Source organism: Platichthys flesus, chromosome 2 (genome assembly GCF_949316205.1).
Source record: "Platichthys flesus chromosome 2, fPlaFle2.1, whole genome shotgun sequence".
Taxonomy (NCBI): Eukaryota; Metazoa; Chordata; class Actinopteri; order Pleuronectiformes; family Pleuronectidae; genus Platichthys; species Platichthys flesus.
The window spans coordinates 19518424-19544221 of NC_084946.1; the positions used below are offsets into that span (position 1 = coordinate 19518424).

Here is a 25798-nt window from a genome sequence, read left to right on the forward strand (position 1 = left end):
GTTGATGACCCTCGATCTCAACATTTAAATCCTGGTGTAACAAATTCCTCCTCATTCTTTCATCACCTTCGCCAAGGAAGGTATGTTTTCATCTGTTTGTTTATTTCTTTGTTAGCTGGACTAAGCAATAAACTACTGGACACATTTCCACGAAACCTATAATTTAATGTTGGTGATGATCCAGGATGTTTTTTTTTCTTCACTTTCCGTTACATTGCTAGATAGATGCACTGTTTTTTCAAAATTTTCATTAATTTCTCAAAGAATAATTCATGGGTCTTGATGAAATCATGTCATATCAGTGTGTTCATGTTTGAGTGTTTAACAAATGTGTGCAATTGCTTAAGAATCTCAGGAAAATCAGGATCTGGTGGATTTAAAGTAACCTGTAACTCCTATTAATGTGTAGCTGAAAAATTTAGTGTGGCCTGAACTATAAGGCTAGTTTTCATTTATGCAGACTGTTGATGGTGTTATGCACTCAACTGAATAGAGTTATAGTTGCTGTGTAAAACTGATACCGAGCACTTTGAATAAAAACCGTCCCGTGGACAAAAGCTACAGTCGCCATCGAGGATCTCAATTTGTGAATCAGTGAAATAATGGAACAACATCTTTATTAACTTTTTATCTGTACAGAAAAAAAAAACCATTATTAGTCACCAGATCATGCAAAGCAATATTGCATTACAAATAAAATCACAATACAAAACAAAGAATATACTATACCATCAATATGGGACTTCAAAAAAATAAATCCGTTAATATATTACAAAAAATAAACTCCTGAGATGACACGTTCATAAATACAATTACAATATGTTTACTTGCAACAAAGTACTAATGATGGAGAAGCAGAGAGGTTGATATGCAGTTGTTACGTGTTGAGATTGATATATTTTCTGAATAGTTTCTACACACATGGACTTGAAATGAAGCAACGCAACTGAAAAAGACCAGTCAAGTTTCGGGCGGGTTTATTCCAGGTTGCCTTAAAGTGAGTCCTGAAAATCCAACACTGTATTATGGCATATTAATCCAAAGCCTGGCATCCAACGGCAGTAATAAGCAACCTGGGGTGTCGCCACTGAAAGGAATCTTAAAGGGCAATGTAAGAAGAAGGTTTTTAACAGATACACAGGTCCTGTATGTACGGATGGTCATATCTATATTTATAACAGGTTGACAGTGCTCAACAGTCATGTCGAGGTGTTATTGCACTACTGTCTCAATGTCTTTTTATGAGAATAATCAACAAATACAATACCGTTGATAGATCTACACAGAGGTGAAACAAGAAATCACCAGTCACAGCAACAGACACAAGTGACTGTTTGAAAATGCATTCATTTACCTTGGAGGATTGAGTTCCTCACTGGCCCATTTGGAACGAACCCACTAGCAAGGCAGCGATCGATCGCGCCTTCTGTCGTTTTCTAAGTCAGGTAAATGAATGGATTTGCAAGCCGTCGTTGACTCAGATCTGCACAACTAACAAACGGAGCTGTGAGTTGTTCACAATAAGGCTACAACATCTAGAGAGAAAGAGAAAGAGAGAGAGAGAGAGAGAGCGAGAGGCAACGGAGGGCAAAAACTCAACACTGATGGAGCTCCCTTCTGCTCCAAAGACACACCCAACCCCTCGGAGGAGCCATGCATAACAACTGAACACAGATGAATACATACACACACACAGATCTTCAGCTCCCTCAGACGACAACAAACTTCAGAGACAAAAAAAGGGGGTGGGGTGGGGGGGCAGTGATGACGAGTCCAAGGACCAGAGAGACGGGCTGGATTAACACGATCAATGTCACTTACTGACGGAACTCAATTCACTGTCTATGTGTGTGTGTGTGTGTGTGTGTGTGTGTGTGTGTGTGTGTGTGTGTGTGTGTGTGCGAAGGGGAAACAATCAAATAACTGTTTTGTTTTTTTAAATGTGTATAAATCCAGCCAATGAGGGAAAGAGTTATGCCACTGACGAAAGCTAACTGAAAAGTGTCACTTGATTTATGGGTCTTTTCTTATTATTAAATATTGGCTTATCTCCATTTATAGTTATACATGTTTATATTTATTTACTTTATATATACTGTATGTACATCCCATCTGTAGTTGAGAATAATATACCTTATATATATATATATATATTTCTGAAAGTATTCTTTGGGTGTGCTCCGGGAAAAATAAACATTTTCTCGTTCCAGTCAATCTAATCTATTCAATGACGTAACTCCTTCAGTCCGATGACTCTGGCACAGTCATCATTTCACTGAACATCCTACCCAGCAGGCCTCACTGTTACTCACACAGAGAAAAGTGGAGGAGGAGAGGAGGGACCGGGGGGGCGGAGGGAATACAGAACAGTTAACACACAGATTTTAATCTCAGACTGGTTCACATTTACTGTCAATCGAGTCATGGCTGGCCAAAGGTCAGAGACGGGGCCAGACGCAGCGAAGGGCCGACTATGTTTTTTGTTGTTGTTGTTGTTGTTGGCCGTGTCTAGTCAGAGAAAAGGCTGACGAAGGACTTTCGGAGGTTGCGAATGGTCTCCGCCTTTGCCTCCTCCTGGCCGTCGCCTCTGGAGCTCGAGCCCCCGCGGAAGAAAGAGGAGTCGCTGAAAGCGTTGAAGGCATTGGTCAGGGACTGTGACTTACTGGGGAGAGGGAGGATGGGGAAGAGAGGGAGGAGGGGAGGAGATGATTAGAGAAATAATGTAAAGGAAGGGAGAGAGGGGTGTGTGAGTATTAATCGTTACTGAGGGACCTACTGAGGAGCAAAGACACACAAGGAAATGTGTATGAGGTCTTGAGAAACATTACAATTATTTTCAGATAGTTACCAACATGACTGTTACATTTTAAGACACTTAAAATACATTAGTGACAATTTAGGTGTTGTGAATAGTTGTGTTATGTCATCAAAATCAAATGATCATTCTCTTTTTGTATCATAACCACAAAACGGGGCCCGCATGTCTTTGCATTATCACCGGTGCCTTGATAATGTGGCTCTTACTTAAGCAGAGGATGGGTCTTCTGCTGGGAAGCTGGCTGCTCATCCACTGGGGCCTCGGACTCATCGGGGGCCGCAGCTGCCTCAAATGGGTCAAACTCGGCATCTGCAGAGGGAGAGGCCAGCTTGGCCTGGGGCTGAGCCTTATCTGGAGACTGAGCATTAGGCGGGGACTGAGCCAGGGAAGGAGCTGAGGTTTGGGGAGCATCCCAGGCCAGAGTGGGTTCCGGGGCTGGTGCAGCAGGCTGGAGTTTGGGAGGAAGTGGGGTTTGTGGCTTTGGCTGGAGCTGAGGCCTTGAATTCCTGCGTACAGGTGGGATGGGCTTTGCAGGTGGTGTGGGTTTGGGCGGCAGCTCTTTTGGTTTGCCGGGAGCTGGGGACGGAGAGCCCTGAGACTGGGGCTTGGGCTGCTCTGTTGTCGGAGCTGAGGCTGAGGGCGAGGCTTGGGCTGTAGCTGAGGCTGAGTGTGAGGGAGAGGCTAGGGCTGGGCCTGGGGCTGGAGTTGGAGCTGGGGCTAGAGCTGGAACTAGAGCTGGAGCTAGAGCTGGGGCTGGAGCAGGAGCTGGGGCTGGTGCTTGGGTTGTAACTAGAGCTGGAGCTAGAGCTTGGGCTGGAACTAGAGCTGGAGCTGGAACTAGAGCTGGAGCTAGAGCAGGAGATTTGGCAGCTGTGACGGCTGCTGCTTTGGTTGGGGGAGAGCCTGGAGCTGGCCTTGTGACAGACGGGGCTCTTGTCATCGGTGGAGGCCTCGGCACTGGAGGCCTTGTGACTGAGGCGGCCTTTTGGATCGGGCCTGGCTTCTGAGCCTGAGCAGGTTTCTGAGCGGGACCAGGTTTCTGGGCCTGCTCAGGCGCTGGTTCAGATGCTCTCTTCACTGACTCTGATGATGGGTCCACACTCTTTGATTTCATTGGTGCACCTAGACGATGGAGATATGACACTTAGGTTAGATTTTCATCCCTAACCATATGTAACACACAGAGGCAATGAAAGCAAACAAATGCAAAAGATAAAGAAAAATGTAGTGTTATTTTTAAATGTAGCACCTGTTAGAAAACCAAGCGTCCGTGACACTCACCAGAGACCGAAGCAGAACACGATACAGATACTGAGCTTGAGTCTAAACATGCCCATTCACATAAAGACCCGTCACATTCATAAAAAACCCAACTCATCTGTCAAGAACAGACTGAAGCAAAGCAGCCTCTGAATGTTTGTGCTGCAGACACCAGCAGGGGGCAGCAGATCAACAGTTAGGCGGCATGGCAGCTGGCCCGACATGCAAAGTGTTAGTGGAGCACGTTAGGAGTTAGTGAGGAGACAGTGAGAGGCACCGAGAGGGAGGAGGAGGGAAACAGAAAACAACAAAGGGAGATGATTGGAATAAAACCAGTTCAAAAACACAGGCAGCACAGCAACTCGCCATGAGGCACAAAGGAAACGAGTGATTATACATGCTACATGAGCAATGACAAGGCAGGGATGAGTTTTCAATGGCTGATCATTTACTTTCCTGGATGCAGGACTATGATCAGTTTTCTAAATCACATGTTAAAGCATATTTTTAAAAGGTTATAATTTAGATGCTCTATTACCACAAGGACTTTCACGAAAATTCATCCCAGACATTATTACAGTCATTACTGTCAGGCAGCTAAATGGCCATGAGTCTTACGTTTGATCAGTTAGTCATTAAGCGTCCCAATAGTTGCTTGGGACTCACGACGCATAAAAATCAAAGAAAATAGCATTTGTACAAACATAATTTGGAAAGGGTGACACAGTAAAAACATTTGCTTGGACGCAAACACTGAATTATATGTTATTTTAGTTTAAAAAACATCTCTTTACATGAAACAGGGAATATTGAGATGGAAAGAAAATCATACAGAATTGAAATGAAGATCAAATGTCAACTCAATGGTTTGGATCCAAGCAAATAAGGAGTGATCGTGCAGAGAAAGAACAAGACGCTTCTTTTCTTGTACAGCAATATATGTTTTGTGAACCACATAAAGCCCCTTATCTCTGCTCAGGAAATAGAACAGAGAACTACAAGTTTAATATAAAACCACAGGTGACACCAAGCAAGTACTCACAAAACATTCAGATTCTGCAAAGGAGGCTTTGTTTCTTGACAGAGGGAAGGATTTTTAAAAAAAGGATTTAAAAAGGATTCAAAAGCCAAGCGTCAACCACAGAAAACTGCAAACTGAGCTGACCAAACCTTTACACACTAACCACTAGGAAAACATTTAAGAATCTACATGTCTAGGCAGAAAAATAACATCCATCTATAAATAAACACATGTTTGCCACTGATGTGAATTTTTTATGTTTCAAATCTGCTGTAGTTTATTTTAGATTCAAATATATTAACCTGAGATCATGGTTGTCTCTAACAATTCTTGTCAAACGTAAAATCCTGGCATTTCTAGAGCGACCAGCAGAAACACCACATGGTGTACAGGCAAATGTGCAAACACACTCACTGGCAAACAGTGCAACTCCACTAATAATGGCTTTTTCTAAATTTAGCAAAGTCGGATTCAACACATCAGACAAGAGCACAAGCGTCACCACACTAACACAGAAGCTGTGGCTGCAGCTAAGTGCACTGAACTGTATATTCAAATGTTATTAATCCAAGTGCAGGTCACAAGTTGAAGAGAGACAAGGCCACACGACCACATGATAGCAGCGCATTAGTTAGAGGTAATGATAATGGATATTCGTTATCAGGGAAGAGAGATAAGGATGCAGAGGAAATACAAACTGCTCTTATTCCTAGAGGAATGCACTTATTATTGTTCCTGCCTGGAGTTCAATGAGAGGATCGAAAGCTGGCTCGTGTCTGTACGGTGAAGCTGCAGTTAGTAGCTGTTAAAGTTGGTATCGGTCTCAATGTTTTTTTTTTGTAAAATTCCAGAGAAGATCAAACATGATTTTCATTATACTTGTGATGGCAATCTGGGATATGAGGTCTCTCTATATTAAGAAAATGTATCAGCAGCATGTCAAAGCCACATTTTTTTCCACTAACGGCAGTATTTAGTTTGAAACAGAATACTTTTTACTTTTTTCAAATACTCGTTATTTCCTTTCAGTAAGATTTCCCAAGTTGTTCTTAGACATGCTTTGGCACCAGAGTGTCAGAACTCATGTTACGATGTACACCAGCGTTCAGACAACCTTGAGGTTGAGGGCGCGGGCCTGAGGTCCTGTTCGGATCTGCTTCCTTCAGGGCGGCAGTCTGAGAGAGAGTGAGGGGGTGGAGGAAACGCAGAGAGAAAGAAAAACAAAGAAAGAGAGAGAGAGAGAGTGGGATAGAAAATAAATCATGAGACCCAGGGTTTGTTTAAAGAATCAGCAGTGAGCCATAACAAATGATTTTCTCTTAGTAATTAAAGTCCTAACACTTGTGTGTTGTATAACAGTTTGCTGCCGCTTCTACCTGCTGGGGCTGCACGGTGGTCGGCTTCATGCCCTGAGGGGAGCGGGCGGGTGAACGGGAGGCGGAGGACGACCTGGGGGCCAGAACCTGGTTCATCTTTGTGACCACCACCTCTGAGATGAGCTGGCGGTCCTCTGCCTGGTGGTCACCGATTAACTGCATAGATGAACCCACAACCTGCACAAACAGGGCACAGAAATATTGATATGGTATTTGACTGAGCTGTTGAGACGAATGAAATATTATTGACCAGAAACTAAGTGAAAACAAGTAAAACGGTCAATGTTGTAATAGTCCCGATAACCAATGTGATAATGAATAATGGCTGGGCTGGTAGGACTGTTACCTTTTCCCATATAGAAAAGATATTGAGAATTAGTTTGGATTTATTTGAACAGATTGTAGTTAATATATTTAGGCTCCTACTCTTTGTTTATTGATGCTGTCAGAGTTATAAAACCACATATTGTTAATATCATTTCTGTTGTCATCTTCTATTTTTATAACATTTTTGATATTGCTTTGTTATTTATCCCACCTCAAATAATTAATCTTATACAATTACAAATTTGAGGTGGGATTAAGTAAAGCACATACCTACACTAGGGCCCAACAATACATTGAATTCAATCAAGTCACACCAAATTGCATACAGCATCCAGATCCATAAATGAATCCCTGGGAAATTTGTGAAAATATAAAAAAAATGGTCAATGTTAAGAAAATAGAAAAAAAATTATCTAGATCCACATCAAAGTATAATTGATAAGATTCTGTCTTGACCCATGTTGCATCCTTCTACTTTTGTGTAAATCTGTTCAATATTTTTTGTGTTATCTTGCTTAAACACAAACGACAAGAGTGGAAATATAACCTCCTTGACTGAGGTAACAATAAAGTAATCACTGGAAAATTGGATTCTTGTTTTTCTGGGTTTGTACCCTCATGGTTGATGCACTTATTGTAAGTCGCTTTGGATGAAAGCGTCAGATGAATGAAATGTAATGTAAGAGATGTGTTTGTACCCTTCAACATACACTGGCAACCTGTTTCTGCACAAAACATAGGAATCAATATAACAGCTAGGCGGCTGCTGCTGAACAACAGCAGAGCTATTCTGTATTTTAAGGAGCAATCAACAGCCTTTAAACACACACACACCCACTTTAACTGCACCCTTGCAAAAAAAAAAAAGGACAACACTTTTCAGCGACGGTGACTCATGGGAATGAATGTTTATCACATCGCTCCCACTTTACTCTACCTTCGATGACATTTCTAAATTTTTCCTCCTGACAGTCAGGCCTCATCAAAGTGTGTGTGGGAAGTTTAGAAAAGTGGATATTGTGTGACAGTGTTCGTGTCAGTGTGGCTTTGTATCTCCTCCTACTCCTCCTCCTCCTCCTCCTCCTCCTCTTCCTCTTCCTCCTCTTCCCACTCACCGTGGTTTGTAATTATGATGCAATTTTCCAAACCTTGTCAAGCTTCACTTTTCACCTTGTTTTTCTACTTCAGTTTCTGCTCCTGCCAGTCACATGCTCTCCTCAGTTTTCTTAGCTGTTCACTCTACACAGGAAACCACACTTCACTTCTCTTTACTGCCAGTTACATGAAGGAAGCCTTGAACATCACATGAACCTAAATCTCTCAAACTGTCTCACCAAACCTTGTTTTGTTGTCTCGCCCTGTGGCTCTAAGAGTTTTTTCATTCCATTAGCCTGAGCCTCCACAGCCCTGCTCATCTGAAGCGGCCTCTCCACTGTCCAGGAACTCCTCCTGGCTACTGTCACCGCAACCGAGCTCTATGTTCATTCATGAGCTACCTCTTCAGATTCAATTCTGCAGCTGTGTCGTGGTGTGTGGCTTCGGATCCGGCTTCCTGCTTGCCTACAGCTACAACTGAGATCACTGTGGGGAATCTCTGTGTGTCTCACCCACTGCACAGCGACATTTAGCTCTGCCCTAGTAATTCACTCTGGTGTAATTTCATATAAAATGATTTGTCTGTGCAATCTCAACATCTTCCTGGGTGCAACCTTGTCTACGTTTTTTCAGTTAACATTGTATATAGACTTGTATTATAGCAAAAAAAAACATGTTTCTATTTGTCATATTTTTTTTCTTCTTAATGTTCATGGTGCAAGTGTAGTTGGTAATTTGTCTTCCTCCACGCCGGAGACAGCCAGCGGTCTGAAGCATTATGTGTCCGGGTTGTCTGTCCGTCGCAATCCCCTGAACACGATATGTCAAGAATGCCTCCAGGGAATTTCCTCAACTTGGTACAAATATAAACTCGGACTCAAAGAGGATCTGATCACATTTTGTTGGTCAAAGTTCAAAGGACATAGTGACTTAATTTGAATCTTGAGGGAAAAATATGTAGAAATATGTACACGGAAACTGCACTGGTTGGCGGAGGCATACAACTGCCGTGCGGTAATTCAAGTTTTACTGATGCTTCTAATTTTCAATATCCTTTTCGATGCTGTAACACAACAACATTTCCCATTGGGGGACTAAAAAAGGATGATTGTATTTTATTGTATCATGCTTTTCAGCAGTATACTTTCATATGCTGTGTCACTGTTATGTTGATACACACTTCTACTTGCCTGCTTGCTTCGTCCGCTACATGTGTGAGTGATACTAAATGTTAATGTATGATTTTGTAAGGAAATGAATTATTACACCAAAGCACATAACTGCTAATAATGTGAAATTTAAAAACATTGTGATCATGACTTCAAGGTTAACGACTGTGACACATGAAACCAATATGTAAAGAAAAGAAAGGAGGACAGAGACATGAATGCTGAAATGGACCCAGACAGAGCACTTTGTTGAGAGAGAAACATAAACACACAAATAGAGTAAACATTGAGATAATCGATAATCATAGCAATAGAGAATAATCCTACTCATCATGTGTATTCAGGTTTTATTCAATTGGTTTATTCCCAGCTACATTATCGAAAGCCCCAGCCTGGCAAATTAGGCCAGACAAGCTAAATTTAAGACTCAGACACCTTATTAGGGTTCTTATGAAATACAACTCCCACAGGACAGTGTCAACGAATTCAAACAAAATGCAGGAGAATAACAGTATGGTACCTGCACACTGGCTGATCAATGCTTTTTTTGAGTTTCCTACTGTCCCTCTCTCCCTCCAATCCTCACCTCAGTAATGTAGTCGTTACCATCCTTCCCACAGATGGCTTTGATGGCACAGATATCCAGTCCTGCAAAGATCTCTGAACAGGTATCAACCCACAGCTTATACCTGTCCCAAAGAGAAGAGCACATGTTTACTGGATTAGAACTTTCAAACGGATAATCTTTTCACAGAAAATACAATGTTAAATATAATGGGCTACTACATTCAGTTGCAGATGAGATAAGGTTGGATCAATATTGACCCAAAGCATATCGTGACTGTACAAGAGCAGCGTCAGATTTAAAGAATCTGTAGTGTACTCTGTAAGTATCTGTCACAGATTTAGGGACCTCTGCTCATTTTAATGGTTTTCTTTTAGTTTTCGCAAAAAGGTGATTTATGACAGAGATCCCTGACTGTGAGAAACAATGGCTGATACGTCCTGATGCTGTGGGAGCGGAAAGTTGTCTGTTCAGACACTGGATGTAAAAGGAAAATAACTGCTTTGCTACTGGTGAGCCATCTAGCTGTATGCACTATTATTATCAATAATTACGCACACTTAGAGAAAAGAGTAACAATCCAGATTTTAGCCACAAACCATCCGCAACTAATTATGTCAAATATACCCATTAGAAAATGGATTCACAAATATCAGCGGATTTCCAAACGTGTTTACTCATGTGAACTGCTTTCGTCTGAATAGATCTTTGACTGTGACATAACAAAATGACAGCGTGTGTGACACCAGGGCAGCCTGAGCTTCACTGATGTGGAAGCGTTGCTCACTTGTCAGTCATGGCTACTTGTTCCAACATGGCAGATCCGGTGTTGCTCTTCCAATTACCAGAGATGGATGTTCGCCTGGAAAAGGAGAGGAAATTGGGCATTAAATCATAACAGACCTTCATCACTTTGTAGGAATTATAACTACAGGAAAATGAACTCAGACAGAACTTGACACCCTTGTAGCAGCAGGGTTACGGTTGTAGCGTTTATTTTGTGTCAAATGCCTGTGTGGTCTGGAAACAAGCACAGGCTGAGTAGCATCCTGGAAAATAGGCCAGTTACCACATGGTCTCTGTTTTACAGTGAGTGCACACAACAAACGTTTCATTTCAGGTTGTTATAGGTTCATGCTGTGTTAAAGAGGTGTCTTCTCTGTTACCAAATAAATTAAACCCAATGTTTTTCCCTGAACGCAGCGAACAAATAAAGAGTAACACACTTACATGTATGCTTTGTAGTCAGTGCCGATTTTCTGGACCCTGATGTCGTACTTGGCGTCTATGAATGGCTCTGTGGTGCAGTAGGTCTGAGTGATGGCCACCACACTCGCAATGTCCTGGAAATCACTCACATTGTCCACTTTGACCTACAGAGGAAAAATACAAGTGGAACCTTTGTTTATTCAAAGTCGAGGTCGGTATACTGGTAATTAAATCCTGCCAAATGTTTGTCTTCTGATGTTGCCCAATAAAACCAGAGGTATAAAAAGAAGTTTCATGATAAATTTAAAACATTTTCCGGGATCATTATTTAGTACTTTTTTTTTGGCCGTGCAATGGCACTGTTGCCTCACAGGAAAGAAATTCAAGGAAGTTCTAGATCCGATGAACCCAATCTCTCAACAACGTGAGCTGAGATTTACTGTAGCTATAACTACAAAGTAGATGGATGGGTGTTTTTCTTCTTATAAAACTAGAGGCTTTGTGTTTCGCTGAGAGACGGATGAGACGTTTCACATTACTCTTGTCTCAATGAGAATCGTTCAGAGCTAAAGCCAGAAGACATTTAGTTTAATAGCAACAAAGGTAAAGGAATCTTTACCAGCAGATCTAAAGACAAATAGAAAACACTTTCCATCCAATTGGTTTGATATAGAGAAAAAAATCTAACATTTCCAGCTAAATCTGAGGGGTTGTGGGATGATAAATGAGACTGGAAAGAAAAAATAAACAAAGTTCTGATAGAAATGTGTTCTCAAATTTCAACAATAATTTGACACAAACCCTGTTAGAAGTTAACCGAAATAAAATGACTAGTTGCTGGAGGGTTTTAACAACTCATAGACAAGTTATGTGAAAGAGGATAAACACATCACACCCATTTCAAACGGAAAAAATATTAACACAGTTCCCAGTAGATAACAGCAGAAAGAGAGGAGGAAAGTGTACTGAGGGGGAATATAAGGAAGATAGGCTGCAGCCATAAAAGGGAAAAAACAAGACATAAAGTAGAATTAGAATAAGTGGTGGTGTATGTCAGAGAGAGAATTACACAGTGCAATCAACGTTGGCCCAGATGTGCTGGTGCTTATTCAACTACCTCTGGGCACACAGAGAGATTTTCAAACCACTTTCAAATGTTAAAATGTCAACTGATGCAATGGTCTAATGGGTTCGCTCCACTCCACCATGTGGCTACTTTCTCCTAATTTCAAGTCAAACTTTTCATGTGCTTTTACATTCCAACAGCTTGGCATTATAAGCTAGTAAAATAACTGTTCTTCCCCTATGGACATCGGAGCCTGAACTGAGGATGAACATTGAAGGAGGATTGTTTCGAGAGTAATGAACGTTACCTTTCCCATTCCAGAGTGGGCGTGTCCGATCTTCACCACCACTGGGAAGCTTGGTGTTGAAATCTGAAACAAAACGGGATAAATGATGATAAATGAAGATGAAGTATACTGAATGACAACAGATGTTATCCATTAAACTACAGCGGCCCTTTTAGTGAACGACTCCATCTCCACTGTTCACAGATGTATGGAGATAATCACGCCTTAATGCCCCGGAGCTCTAACACTGCCATATATAATTATTTGAGAAGAAAGCCATTTTATGCAGGGAGCATATTAACACAGAAAAAGTTAAATTTAACAAACAACCGATTCAAGGACATTGATATAGACACGTAAGATAAAACCTGTCGAAGTAATATAGCTGAATACAGCTTGACAATTATGATAGATCAAAAAACTCAGTTTTAACACAGATGGAGGGATCCTGGAAATTACTTTTCTATTTTCCACAATCATCCTCTGGGAACCCTCTTTCTAAATGTTGATCCGATACCCTGCTTAGAGGTTAGGATAAATTTACAGGATATGACCTGCTGGTGGCACTAGAGGGAAAGTCAGTTACTTGGATTCATCCTCTCAGTATGTGTGTGTTAATGTCCTGGATTTATACAAATATGTCAACAAAAGTCAGTGATAAATGTCAGTGAGGCATGCTACCTAATGCAAAGTGATCCGCAACTACCTCAAACATGTAAACATTTTAAACGTGACTCTTTGCCTCCAAACAATAACAAACTATCTGTATATTATCTGTGGAAAAAAACATTTGATTATAGTGTAGAGTCATCTCTGTGTTGGTTTCACACCAACACAGAAAATTATTGTCCTCAACTGTAACTTTTATACCCCAGTCGCATCAACTTGGATTTTGTCGTTTACAAATCCAGTAAAACTAGTTACTGCATTTTCAAAACATCCAAGAGTGAGTCTGACACCAACAGCAGCCTCTGGGAGGAGAGGGAGGACATCAAAAGACGGAAAAGAAGAAGAGGCAAAGGATGGTAGTTTTCTTTCCTGTGTTTGAGGAGGCTGTCCCTAAAGTGTGCATAAGAGGCTCCCTGTGTGCGACCCTCTCAGCATTCAGGACCAGAGTGTGAGGGGATCCGACTATTGTAAGTTTCTCTGTGTGTTGTCTGCAGCGAGAGAGAGAGAGAGAGAGCGAGCGAGCGAGCGCGAGAGAGAGAGAGAGAGGCAGCAATCTTCCCTTCAAGTTACTTGCTCCAGCAACTCTATTTCAGAGGTGTATTTTAAACTGATGAAAACATTTCTATCCACAGCCGCACTTTAGCGAATCAGAAGTTTTCTTCCTGCTTCAACTCTACATTCTCATCTGCATCCCCCCCTCCCTTTGCTGACTGCTTGCTGATTTGCTTCCCCGGGGGAACTTGACGGGATCAGAAGAGGCTGCCGAGCGTCCATCGACTTGTGGAGCGGACACAGGTTTGCCAGAGTCGTCATGGCTGTGTCCCAAGAGCGGATTGTGTGTCTGGGGCTCTGGGTGCTCCTTTTGCTCGGTGCAGGCATGGAGGTAGCAGTGGAGGGATGTAGCTGCCACCCAGCACACCCACAGCAGCTATTCTGCAGCGCTGAGATCGGTAAGTTATTGACTGGAGATCAGTGCAGTTGGTTTAAAATCGAAAAGCTGCTGCCTTCAATAAAACTAGGGAAATGATTTTAAGTTCTTCAGACTGTAAATTCACTCACCAAATAGGGAGGAGCCGGCTTCCCTCTGAACTAACTGATTGCTCAATTGGCTTATTGATCAACTTAATGAGAATACATTCCATTCTGAACAGTAAATCTGCTGTTACAGAGCTAATCAATAGAGCTCCAAGGCGAAGCTTCTCACAGCAGTTGATTTATTGTTGTGGTTTTTTCCAGTTTTATTAAAAGAAAACATAAATTGTACACAGAAAGATTCCAGAGTCAATGTTGTGTAGTGAGTAGTGTTGCTCATGGGCAATTAGTGGAATTATTATTGATTAATATTAGTTATAACAAGTTTTTTTTTTTTCATTGAGTCAAAAGAAGAAAAACAGATGCACCCTTGTTTCTTTTAATCTTGTATTCATCACTCTATGTGAAAACAGGGTAGCCCCACTATCTGTTTCATGTGGTTATGTATTTCAGTCATCTTGCTCTCAATCACATAAAAACAAACCATAGAAGCCAGACAGCCCTGTGTGGGCCCGGTCTACTTTCTATCTGTCTGTGTGTCGAGCTGTCTGCCTGTCTCTCTGTCTGACACCCCCCGTCATCCTCTTCTGTCTTGTCTCAGCAGAGGCCAAAACCAACACTCTGCTCTGACTTTGAGTACTTGGCTCCAGACTGTGGAAAGCTGGAGTATGTGCTTCTGTCAAAGGTTAAACTCCAGCAGAGGAGAGCGAGGGAGAGAAAGTAGAGGAAGAACAGTCTTGTTTTCTAATTGGTCTGAATGTGAATCCAGGTTTAGAGAAGGGTCAGCTGCTTCAAAGTGCTTTGAAAACATGTGCCTCAAAAAATTGTCAGTATGGAATGGAGGCTGAGGCCTGTTTTCAAAACCTCCATTACGCCAATTAGATCTGGGTTATGGGAACACAATGGGAGTTGGACTATTTGGGGCAATGTTTTTAGGACAGAGTTTCGCAAATGAAGTGTGTCATCCATGATTGAGATATAAGAGTGATTATTCTGTTTGTTAGTAAGTTTTGGTTTCATGTTGTAGTCTAGGGAGCACTCTTAATAATTCTGTATGACAGGTATCCTATGGTTATCACCTGTGGGCTACTTGACATCGATTGGTTTGTTGTTGATGGCTCGCTTTTGTCCGTTTGTTTGATAAAATAATTTAACCGGTTACTTTTATTAATTATATTGCGACTGTAACATCATTATGGTACTTGACACCAGTTTGAATGTGCCGAATGAACATCCTCATCGTCCAAACATTACATTGTTAGAGTGAAAGCTAACCTGCAAGCCTGTGCAACTCAGTTATTAGAGAGACCAGTAAAGTTTGGGCTTATTTTAATTACCTCTAGAGTTTAATGTTGTTTCACCTTCCTGCCATTAGTCCAAAAGTCCAAAACCCTGTTTCCACTCAACAAACAAACTGAACCATGATTCAGTTTAATATGGACCAAGACCACCTATTTTGGCCGGATACAATTTGGGTAGTTGGTCTTGCCTTTGGTACGAAGCACATTTCACATTGTTTGCTTTTGTTCAGCCTGAACTGAAAAGTCTGAAATACTGATCAAACAAGGTCGGTGTTTATGACCAAAATTATTTTAGTCTGAAGGCATAAAAGAGTCACATATTATTCTCCATCAAGACGCCAACATCCAAAATTATGCATGTTACATGGGGAGCCATATTTTTTTCTGTTTGAAGCACTGCACCAAACCAAAATTGGTTATAACTACTATCCAATCATAGAAGTGCAACCAGGCTGGTAAAGTGGTTTGTATTTCTATGGCATGCGGAATTGGGAACACTGGGATTGAACCGTTGACCTTCTGGTTAGAGGACGACTGTTCATCACCTGAGCCACAGCTCACAAGGTTGAGATTTCTCTATGTGTTGTGGCAGTGACAATGAGGCCGTAGTAAGACCAATACTTTATATTCTAAGAGTTAATCCTGTCCCAAACCAGAAATATGAATGCAAGAAGAATGGTGAACTTGGTGAATATGAAATGCAACCCACCAGGTTTATATTAAACAACTATTGATTGTTTTTTTAAATGATTTAAAAAGAGTTTTAAACCTTTTCTCTCAGAAGGAGGTAAGATATATATGCTAACAGCAGGTGACAAAATCACTGGATCTTACCTGCCTCTGTTTACCTCATTTTGTCAATTGTATTGTATTGTATGTAAATGTATTGTAAATGACCTGTGCAAGGACAGAAAGCATGATAGGTGTAGCAAGAGTAACTCAGTAGGAGCAGGGTTTGGCACAAGGTCAATTGACCACATGTTCTTTTGTAATCAGTTCCCATTTCCTCTGGTCTGTTTGGGGCCTTGTCCCCGCTTTTAGATTTATATGTTTGAGTGCTGTTTTGGACACAAACCTCAGGGATCCCCTTTTATGTAGGATGCAATTTCCTGAACCCATAAGTAACAAAAAGGGAAAATGCCTCATTTACAATAAGTGTTAATGGTTCAACTGTCCTGGTTGTGTTATAAGGACAGACTGGTGGTGGCCTTTAGTTGACCTGACAGTGTTGTTGACAGAGTTGCTGAACCTTTTGAATAAAGCTGTACATCTGACTAATATCCCATCTGGAGAAACCTTGGCTGAATACCTCTCCATGTTCGTGTATTTTAGATTGTGTGTGTGTGTGTGTGTGTGTGTGTGTGTGTGTGTGTGTGTGTGTGTGTGTGTGTGTGTTGGACAGAGGCCAAGCCATGCCAACACAGCCTAATCCATCTCTCTCTCTTTCTTTCCCTCGTTCTCCCTACTTCATTTCCATGTCTATAGGCTTGGTCTAATGGGCTGCATACTAACAATATCAGAGTGAAAGCCCACTGACAGTCCAGCTTTGTGAGCATGACAAGGGTGCCGATTCATGTGGGAGGGGGGAAGTTACTTACTACATCAGTTCTCATGGTACAAGTTTGCAATATTTCCTGGGTTATGTGGCCGTGAGACGGATGCAGGGACACTTTCCCTCTGCAGCCTCTCCTGATTCCTGCTTGTTACACAGCTGCAGCAGTTGAATCAAGAGGGTAAACTAGCCTGTCCGGTTCAGAGGATGTCGAGGTGGGGGGTACATATTTCAGAGAATCTGGGCCAAAAGAATCAACAAGTTCTACAGTTAAACTGTTGCATTACACCTCATTGATAAGTAATTCTGTGCTGAACATGACCCAACACAGATTTGTTTTATTCTTATCTGGCAAGAGCAGTTGTATCACTATTGTAGTGATAAATGATTAAAAGCACTGATCTGCTTTAATAAAGACTGACTGTACTTTTCTTGGCTAATTGGCTACAGCAACTTCTTTCGTCCCACATGTTGCACTGATGTATGGCCAAAGCCCAGACTGCCCACGATTTGATCAGAGAGCAATGCTATAGCTTTGGGTATTACTCGTCATCAATAGGCCGAATAAACCCATTACTCAGACTTAAGTGGGGCAGTTAATTTAACTTAATCTACTTAAACAAGTTTCTCCTTGAATATCTGAACAAACAGGGCAAAGATGGTACTATGATCATTGGTACAGTGTAGTATTCCTGTATATTTGACATCAAAGTCTTATTGAGTGATATGCTCACTGCTCTGTGTGTCCTGCACCAGATGGGTTAAAAGCAGAAGTTAAATTTCCCTACCTGCATGAGTGTGCCTTTGCATGTCTCTGTGTGTGTTTGGGACTAATAAATGCATCTTAATCTTAATCTTAATCTTATTAGCTGATGAAGTGTGTGTACTGATGTAAATGTACTGACTGGCAGTTACCCTATGAAAACACTTTCAACCAGCAGCGGAAGAAGTAATGAGATATTTAAAAAATACTGCGATGACATAAATAAAAACACCCATCGAGATGGCTTAGACATATCATTCGACAATGTGGGGAATAAAAAAAAAAATCACTTTTTCGTATTTGATGGGAAGATACATCCACATCCACTACACAACTGGTAATAATGACCGCACCAGCATCTGTAGCTCACAAAAGACTTTGCTTTTATTCTGAGCGAAGCGAACACTCCTCTGGCTTTAGTGTGTTCACTGGAGAGCTATCGATTCTCTATATCAGAAAAATAATTCAGCATATTAGCAGAAAAAGTACATGGAATATGGGAACATCGGCTAGAAAGAAGTATGTATTTCAAAGTTGTAATTCGGCGGCCTATTAAACTAGAGAAATGTTCGACATGGAACCATGCATTTCTTTGTTGGTTGGTTTGTTGGTTTCTGATCAAGATTACAGATACACAACTGTAGATAGTGTTTTTCAACATTTTTTTTACAATTTTCAAGAGAATAATTCATGGATCTTTATATTCTTTTAAAGGCACATTTAGGCAACTGATATCTTTGAATTTGTGAAATATGATGCAGCTTGATTGCATTTAAAGGGACTGTTGGGCCTTAGTGGAAGTAAATGCTCTACTGAGTGCTATTGGAGCTCTTTGCACGGATTTTTCAAGTCACAGCTACAAGTGTGTGGGCGAGTATAAAGGGTTAATGTTCCCTTACAAGGTCTGACCATGTAAAATGCATTACAAGGTATTATAGACCATCTATGGGCTAATTACACTTTAAATGCACATTCATAAGCTCCCATCTTATGAACTACACAAATTCAAACAAGTTCACATTCACTCTCTGTCTGTGCGTCTGTGTGGAGTCCTGCCTTTCCGTCTTGCTGCATGTACAACAAACAAAAGAGGTATTTTTTCTCCTGAGACCGATTTCACAGAACAAGCCGAGCTCCTCCTCCTCCTCCTCTGACCAGCAGACAAAACTGCCATGTAGTTATGTGATGAGCGAGGAGCAAAAACAAGGGGGTGGTTTTCTTAGCTGTATGAGAGAGCGAGCGGGTTAGGAGGGGTGCTGGGTCACACTTTCTCTCCCTCTCGTTAATCCTGTAGCTTTTCCCTCTCGTTCGAGATTTGACCAAGGTCACTGGCAGAATGGTTGCCTCTCTGTTCCTCTATTCTCTCCGTCTTTCTGCATCTCACTCTGGTGACTCAACAGGAGACTGTTTTCTCCCTTCCAGAGATATGTGGAAGGAAAGAAATGGCAAATATATACCAGTGTTAAGTGATATGAATAAACTTAACATCCAGTTTACTGGAAAAGACAAATTGAATAGCTCTCCAGGTCAACTACATCAACACATCAACACATTTTACCATATTAAATTGAACTCTATATGATCTAAAAACTTGAACTAGAATTCTCTTCTCAGAAAAGCCCATAAATATTGTACATTCATATTCTGCCATTGTGCCGCTGCTCGTCAGAGTATCACATGCAGCTCTGGCTGTGATCTTGATTATGTTTGAGTTATTGAGCTGCAACAGTGTTATTAGTTTAAAGGAAATGTTTTACTGTGGAATTACTTTGTCAGTTGACAGAAAAAGTAACGCAGATGTCCAACTGTGCACATTTTATTGGTTCGTGGGAAGGAAAACAGTTGATGTCTAGCATTGAAGTCTTTAATAATGAGGTTTGATTTGGCACAGTGTGCACTGCTGCATGTTGTGGTTTGGATGAGTACAACCTGTGATGTTCATAATATTATGATTATTATGAATATTTTCTCTTTAAATGAGATGGTGTTACTTTCCTGTCGAGAACCACAGACCAGCTATCCTGCTGTTTTTCTAGTTTATTTGATTTACAGCACGGGATAAAATAACGTGCAGTCACATCTGTGCCAGATATGGTTTGGCATCAGCGAGCATATCGTGTGAGTGGTGTGTGAGATATACTGTATAAACACATGTGTGTGTGGAGTCAGTTAACGGGAGTGTGCAGGCAGAGAGCTACTTGTTATTCTGTGTGGGTTTTGAATTTGCTAAGAGGAGAGGGGGGGGGGGACATCCTGTATCACTACTGAGCGCGACTAGGACCATCCATCCATCCATCAACCCTCTAATAAAAACTGTAGAGAAGAAAAAACTGTCAATAAACAAACATGAATCAGATTGTTTTTATTATCATTGTCTCTTTGTATGCAAATCCCCTTCTTGTCTTCTCTCTTGTGTGTATTGGACATTAATCCTCGGTTCCTCTTCCTGTTGGCAGTGATAAGGGCAAAGATCTCCGGAGAGAAGATAGTGTCTCCTAGCAACAGCTCCTCACCTTACATGAAGATGATCCAATATGAAATCAAAATGATCAAGGTGAGACCTCTGGGCAGCAGGCAAAGCTGCAGCTGGTGCAGATGTTCATCATTTTTACTGTCTATGCTGCTGCGTACACGTGTCTGTGGTTAATGTCTTCATTACATTTGTCAGGAGGAGAAGTGGTAAATAAACTCTAACAGGTCCCAACTCCTAAAATCTCTGAAATATGTGGGTGGATGGCAGCATTAAAAAACTGAAAAACTCTAGTTCAGTGGCTCCACATGTGCACATGACCACCATTTTGCCTAATGCTGTAGAAGTTAAGACGAATACAGAATCATTATCTATTTACAAACGCATAAATCTCTTGGTTTTGGAGTTAATGTCATACAGTATCTGTTTGACGGCTGAGGCATTATGGATCAGTATATTTTGGGGACATTTTTAGTTTTTGACATATCAAGCTATTGTGGCTCTGTTATTATCAATGCTTACATTGCTGCCACATCTTTACTCCCCTAGGTTTTTATCAGGCCAGGATTGTACATCCCCTTTTTCCATTTCACTCTCTTATCTCGGGGTGTCTTTGATTTCAGATGTTCAAAGGCTTCGATAAGGCCAAGGATATCCAGTATGTGTACACTCCAGTCTTCTCCTCACTGTGTGGAGTCAAACTGGACTACAACAATAAAGCAGGGTACCTTCTCTCAGGTATAGTTATGAACGTCAACACAGACTGCATATAGTGATGTCATACTAATACCTCAGTGTTATTTTCAGTAAGAATACAGAGCGGCAATGACAGGAAAACCTTGTCCCATATAATTATTTTAAAGCAATAGTTGAAAATGTAAGGACAATTGCTTATTCTCTTTCTTGCCGAGAGGTAGATGTTTACACTCACATCTCTATACAGTAACTTCAGCTATCACCCGGTTTGCTTTGTCCTGCATAAAGCAAACAGCTGGTCTTGCTAACACAAAGATGGACTATGTATCTCATGTGATCATGTTGTGATGTCACCAATCAGGGAGCATGTGGATCGATGGGAGGATTTCTATTGGCCAATGCGACATGGTCGAGTCGTGGGACAACTTATCACTGTCACAGAAGAAGAACCTCAACTACAGATACCAGATGGGCTGTGAATGCAGAGTGAGTAAGGACTGTTCCCTCATTCTTCAGACGTAACTTCATCCATATTTATCTTTGTCCCTTTCGTCTTTCTCAGAGAAAAGAAGCATAGCAGCTGAGTTCTTGAAGCTCCGAGGTCTTCTCATCTCTTAAACTTTCTTTTCCATTTTTGCATATAAAAAGGGTTTCATGTGTCTTGTCATAATTTTTTCCCATGGAAATACAAATCTCATTGTATAAAATGTCCTCAGAGACAAGAAGATCAAGTCCCCTAACCCCCCCCCCCCCCAACCATTTGCGAACATATAATGAGATGAGAGTGGAATAAATCAAATACTCTTTTCCCCTCAGATCAACACTTGTTATACGGTGCCGTGTGCGTCTACAGGGGAAAACGAGTGCTTGTGGACTGACTGGCTGCTGGATAACAGCCTTAACGGGGAGCAGGCTCGGCAGTACGCCTGCATCCGCCGCTCCGACACAACCTGCAGCTGGTACCGGGGTGGACCCCCGCCTGAGAAAGACTTCTTGGAGATGAGTGACCCCTGACTTGTAATTTCCCTCCCGTAACGCCTTTCCTGCTTCGTGCTTATGTGGCTATAATATGGCGATTTCACTGAATAAAAAAAATTGGCAGATTTTTATGTTCGAGGGAGCTTAACTCACTGCCGAGCTTCTGTTAGCTGAGATCAGGTGGTTTCTACAGCAGTGCTAGCCAACGTTTTATTATCTGCAGGGGCTTTCAGCAGACCTCTGACTCATTTTCATGCTCTCACACATTCCACTTCACTCGCTGTTTTCAACAGAATAAGAATATGTGAAGACCTTTCACTGCACATCATTCAACCCAGTGATTCTGCTCTCTAACATCTCTGTGGAGAGAGAATAAATAACCTTTGCAAAAGAAAAAAATGAAGGACCTCATATTTTTGCATTCATAACTTAGAAAGAGTTACATAGTAATCTGAGCTATTTTTCTTAAAGAGGTAAAGGGAAGGCGGACATTTACAGTAAAATAATGGGGGAAGTAGAGGAAAAAAAAAGATGTCAACTTCTGCCACAACCCTGCTTAGCAAAGTTTCCTTTACACCCTGTCCTCAGAAAGTCTGTGCACACATTTTTGCAGGTAGAGCACTCTCCCCTTTTCTGTTGTGGAATGTTTACCTTTATATCGAAATAACTGTCCCATGCAAATGAAAATGAACTGTACTGATAACAAGGCAACATCTGACGTCCAGACATATATATTATATATGACCATCAATATCATCCATCTAAATCACAACAGTTTAAACTCTCAAATTTCTGAGACTGTAAATATTGTATTTCAGTGAAAATTAACGTTTTAAAGGCTAACCGGATCTTGTCCTATAGCGTGTAGAGGTTTTATCCTGTGTGTGTGTTTAGTTTCCTTGGTTAAACTCCATTGCTATTTCCTGTGCCAAAAAAAGCTAATCCAGCGCCTTAACAACAGCACTGCCCCCTGTAGAAGCCACACCCTGTCTCCTTTAAGGAAGTGATGTAACAGGACAGGGTTCAATTCATTATTCTAATTCATGATTTCTGGAAGTGGGTTCTCCCCAAGCTTCAAGTTCAAGAACAGATTGTAAAAACGTTGGCCTATGATATGAACCAATTAGAGGACAAATAACTCCTCGTAAATGAGTTAATGATTAACAGGGATGCAAACAACTCAGGGGCAGGTGGTTTGCAAAACCTCTTTAATGAGGAAACTACATTGATCAAAAAACTCTACTCAGCTGTCAGGACCTCACATCACACGGTTGTTTATTCTCGTCTTACTGGAGACACACTCGCTCTCTCCCTGCTCTGTCAGTACGGAACTATTTGTTGTTATTAACGTTTCAATTCGATCACAACACAAGCTGAGCTCCTTCCAATTAGCCCTTGATCTATCTATATTTCTGTGTATGCTTAGACAATATAAGCACGGCTGATAGTTACCTGAACAATTTGCTTCAGGATTTTGAGACAAATTCATGATACAACAGTTTAGACATTTATCTAAAAGGGACCAAAGTTACTTGTGATGTAGTTCAACTGAACGCTTGTTACAGTAGCCTAATCATGTCTCTTTAGAAGCAGGCAAATGTCAAGCTGACTGAGAAGGACACGTGCTGACCTGGAAATACCTTGTGACAGTTTCTGTTTAATAGATGTGGTTAAATGTCATATCTAACTCCTGTCCTAATTGGTCCATCAGGAGTTGCAACAGCGGTAAAGAGCAGGAACACATTCATTTTTTATTCACTCCCCTCGTCTCCCACCTGTCTCCCTTTCTTCCCCTGATGAGTTTGCATCCCTGGACTTAAGACATTATTTAATATAAAGACTCAATGTCCCAAATCTTGAATTGACCCCTGTCTTGATACTGGATTACTTTGCTGAAGTCATACAGATCAAAACACTTTTTCATGCGTTAGCAGAGAAAATTACAAAGATCCTATTCGGGTCATTTTGAACTTTAAAATAGATTCATTCCAACCGCACAATGCAGTCATTTGTTATATTGGGAAATGTGTTAATTAAATACAGATAATGAATTATAATTGTATGGCTTTAGCAAAGAGCTATCAAACTATTTCATGTTTGTTTTATACTGAACAAATTGTTTTGGTTTGTATTTATGTGTCTGTTTCTGTCTAAATAGAGTTTTTTTTTTATTTCCATGTACCAAAAAAGATTGTATATAAAATGTATCAATGGATAAAAATGTCACCGACTCTTTTTTTTATTTTCTTCATTAACAAAAATGTTAGAAAATATGACTATACATAACTGAAAGATGACATTACATATACAAAAAAAAAAATATATATATATATTCATGGAAGAGTAGTCTCTGCAGTAGCCTTTATGTCTGTATGATTATATATGTTATATGAAATAGTAGGTACTATTTATACTTCCTCTACAAACGCACCTCATAAATGTTTGAAAAAATTATTTTCTTACCATGTCTTTGTAGTTGGGGTAGAAGGTCTGGTCAATGAGAGGGAACTTATCCGAACCCAACCTCTTCTGATTATTGATCAAATGAGAAAACTGGAGGAAACCCGAACCAAGACAGAGAAGCAGAAGGGAATCATAAGGACACAATGGTTAATATATATAGAGCTTTTCTAGTTTTAATGACCACTCATAGTATTTTACAATACAGTTTAGCCATTTACCCATTTACACACACGTTTAGATTGTGCATCTATGGGCAGCACTTTTTCTATAAGGGGCAATTCAGGGTTCAGCATCTTGCCCAAGGACACTGGGGCAGGCAGATGGGGAAGACTGGGATCGAACCGCCAACATTCTGGTTCGGGGACGACCAATCTACCCCTCAGCCACAGCAGCATATTACACATTATATAGTTATATAATATAGTAACAACAGGGTAATTTCCTTTTAGTAAAAATCACTGCCGATCTGTTCATTTTGCATTATTTGCCATTTATTTGCAATGGTCCATGTGAAAGTGACATCATATTTTGGACATCATGATGTTCCAAATTATTTTGATTAGAACTGAAAGAATCTGCCACCTCCATTAAAAGCATCTTCCCACATCTCCTCAGGCCACAGTCATTAAAGCAGTGTGTGGGTTGTGTCAGTTGTTAATGAGTTTTGCTGGAAATGCTTACGGCCCAGGGCTTATCGCAGAGATTGTAGATGGAGTCCAGAGAGTTGACCGAGGGGACGCCCGCATACTGCAGGCCGATGATCAAGTTCCTGAAGTCCTCGTTCTGCGCCATGCTGAAGGCGTGTTGACGCACCAAGACAAAGTCGGGCCTGAACGACCTGGATAGGAGAGATTAAATGAGGCTGAAATAATAAGAAAATCATATTTTCTAGATTGTTTTGCTGAGCATTTCTTTTCACAGTCTGTCCGTCTATCATTTTTGATGAATACAGATCTGCATTTTTGTGCAGATGAAAGTGAAGGGATGACATTAAACAGAGGTCATGATACAGATTAAAAACCCAGCTATGAGTGAAAGGTGAAATAAAAACATTTTCCTCCTCGGAAGCTGCAGCAGGGAGAGAATAGTTAGATAAGTCTACCTGGCCGCATTAAATCACTTAAATTGGAGAATGTCGTAAAGACAAAGAAGTGGTCGTGTCTCCCTTCTTAGGGTAGATTATCATCTGTGAAGGAGTCTTAATAAGATTTCTGTTTTAGTTTGTGAATCCACATGAGAGGAAAACATTTTCTCTATGATGCTAGACGCTTGAATTTGATGTTAAACGAAGCCTGAAGCTGGTAACTAATGTTTGAAATGTTTTCTTATTATGTGTAATTAAAATCACACAACAATCTACATGATAGAACTTTGTAATGGATCAATTTGGCAGCATCACTGAGTCAGAGGCAAATCTATGAGATATAAAGTATCGTTAGTAGAGGTATTTTAATTTAAACACATACAACATCCATGCACGTGCTGATCTGACCTGAACCTCTGCAAGAGCGTAACTATTTCACAGGAGCTCACAGGTGAAAACTTGTTTTAGCTGTTAAGTAAAAACTGGTCATGTTTCCTCTCCTCAGACGATCTTGGACGGTGAATTTCACCTTTTGCTTTTTAAATTGAAAACAATTGTAAACTGAGATCTTTAATCAAATTGAGCAGTGGGTCTTAGG

General features: G+C 40.8%; 2 protein-coding genes across 4 annotated transcripts in view; one reads left to right on the top strand and one right to left on the bottom strand.

The window, feature by feature from the left end:
• Positions 1 to 602: 602 nt before the first annotated feature.
• The window catches only part of syn2b (synapsin IIb), a 63752-nt gene continuing 38556 nt past the window's right edge, over positions 603 to 25798 (bottom strand). Inside the window, exons 4-15 of one of the 3 annotated variants that reach the window (XM_062404872.1) lie at positions 24798 to 24954; positions 24117 to 24206; positions 12214 to 12276; positions 10862 to 11004; positions 10419 to 10493; positions 9653 to 9755; positions 6476 to 6652; positions 6214 to 6274; positions 3730 to 3940; positions 3549 to 3673; positions 3025 to 3469; positions 603 to 2662 (exon numbers count right to left, since the gene is read on the bottom strand). In XM_062404872.1, the coding sequence (XP_062260856.1) occupies positions 2509 to 2662; positions 3025 to 3469; positions 3549 to 3673; positions 3730 to 3940; positions 6214 to 6274; positions 6476 to 6652; positions 9653 to 9755; positions 10419 to 10493; positions 10862 to 11004; positions 12214 to 12276; positions 24117 to 24206; positions 24798 to 24954 (1804 nt within the window). In that variant the 3' untranslated portion in view covers positions 603 to 2508. Of the gene's footprint in view, positions 2663 to 3024; positions 3941 to 6213; positions 6275 to 6475; positions 6653 to 9652; positions 9756 to 10418; positions 10494 to 10861; positions 11005 to 12213; positions 12277 to 24116; positions 24207 to 24797; positions 24955 to 25798 lie in introns of all 3 variants that reach the window. The other 2 variants (XM_062404864.1, XM_062404857.1) reach the window with 2 other exon arrangements.
• On the top strand, positions 13280 to 23833 carry LOC133968669 (metalloproteinase inhibitor 4-like). The gene is made up of 6 exons (XM_062404831.1): positions 13280 to 13328; positions 13494 to 13811; positions 19966 to 20063; positions 20603 to 20717; positions 21037 to 21161; positions 21492 to 23833. The coding sequence occupies exons 2-6, from the start codon at positions 13673 to 13675 to the stop codon at positions 21687 to 21689; spliced, it is 675 nt and encodes a 224-aa protein (XP_062260815.1). The 5' UTR covers positions 13280 to 13328; positions 13494 to 13672; the 3' UTR covers positions 21690 to 23833.

Bases quoted from the DNA above. Each gene is read 5' to 3' on its own strand.
- LOC133968669 (XM_062404831.1), top strand. From the start codon at position 13,673: ATGGCTGTGTCCCAAGAGCGGATTGTGTGTCTGGGGCTCTGGGTGCTC. The intron at 13,812-19,965 runs GTAAGTTATTGA...TCCTGTTGGCAG, and splicing joins ATTCTGCAGCGCTGAGATCG to TGATAAGGGCAAAGATCTCC. The intron at 20,718-21,036 runs GTATAGTTATGA...GTCACCAATCAG, and splicing joins AGCAGGGTACCTTCTCTCAG to GGAGCATGTGGATCGATGGG.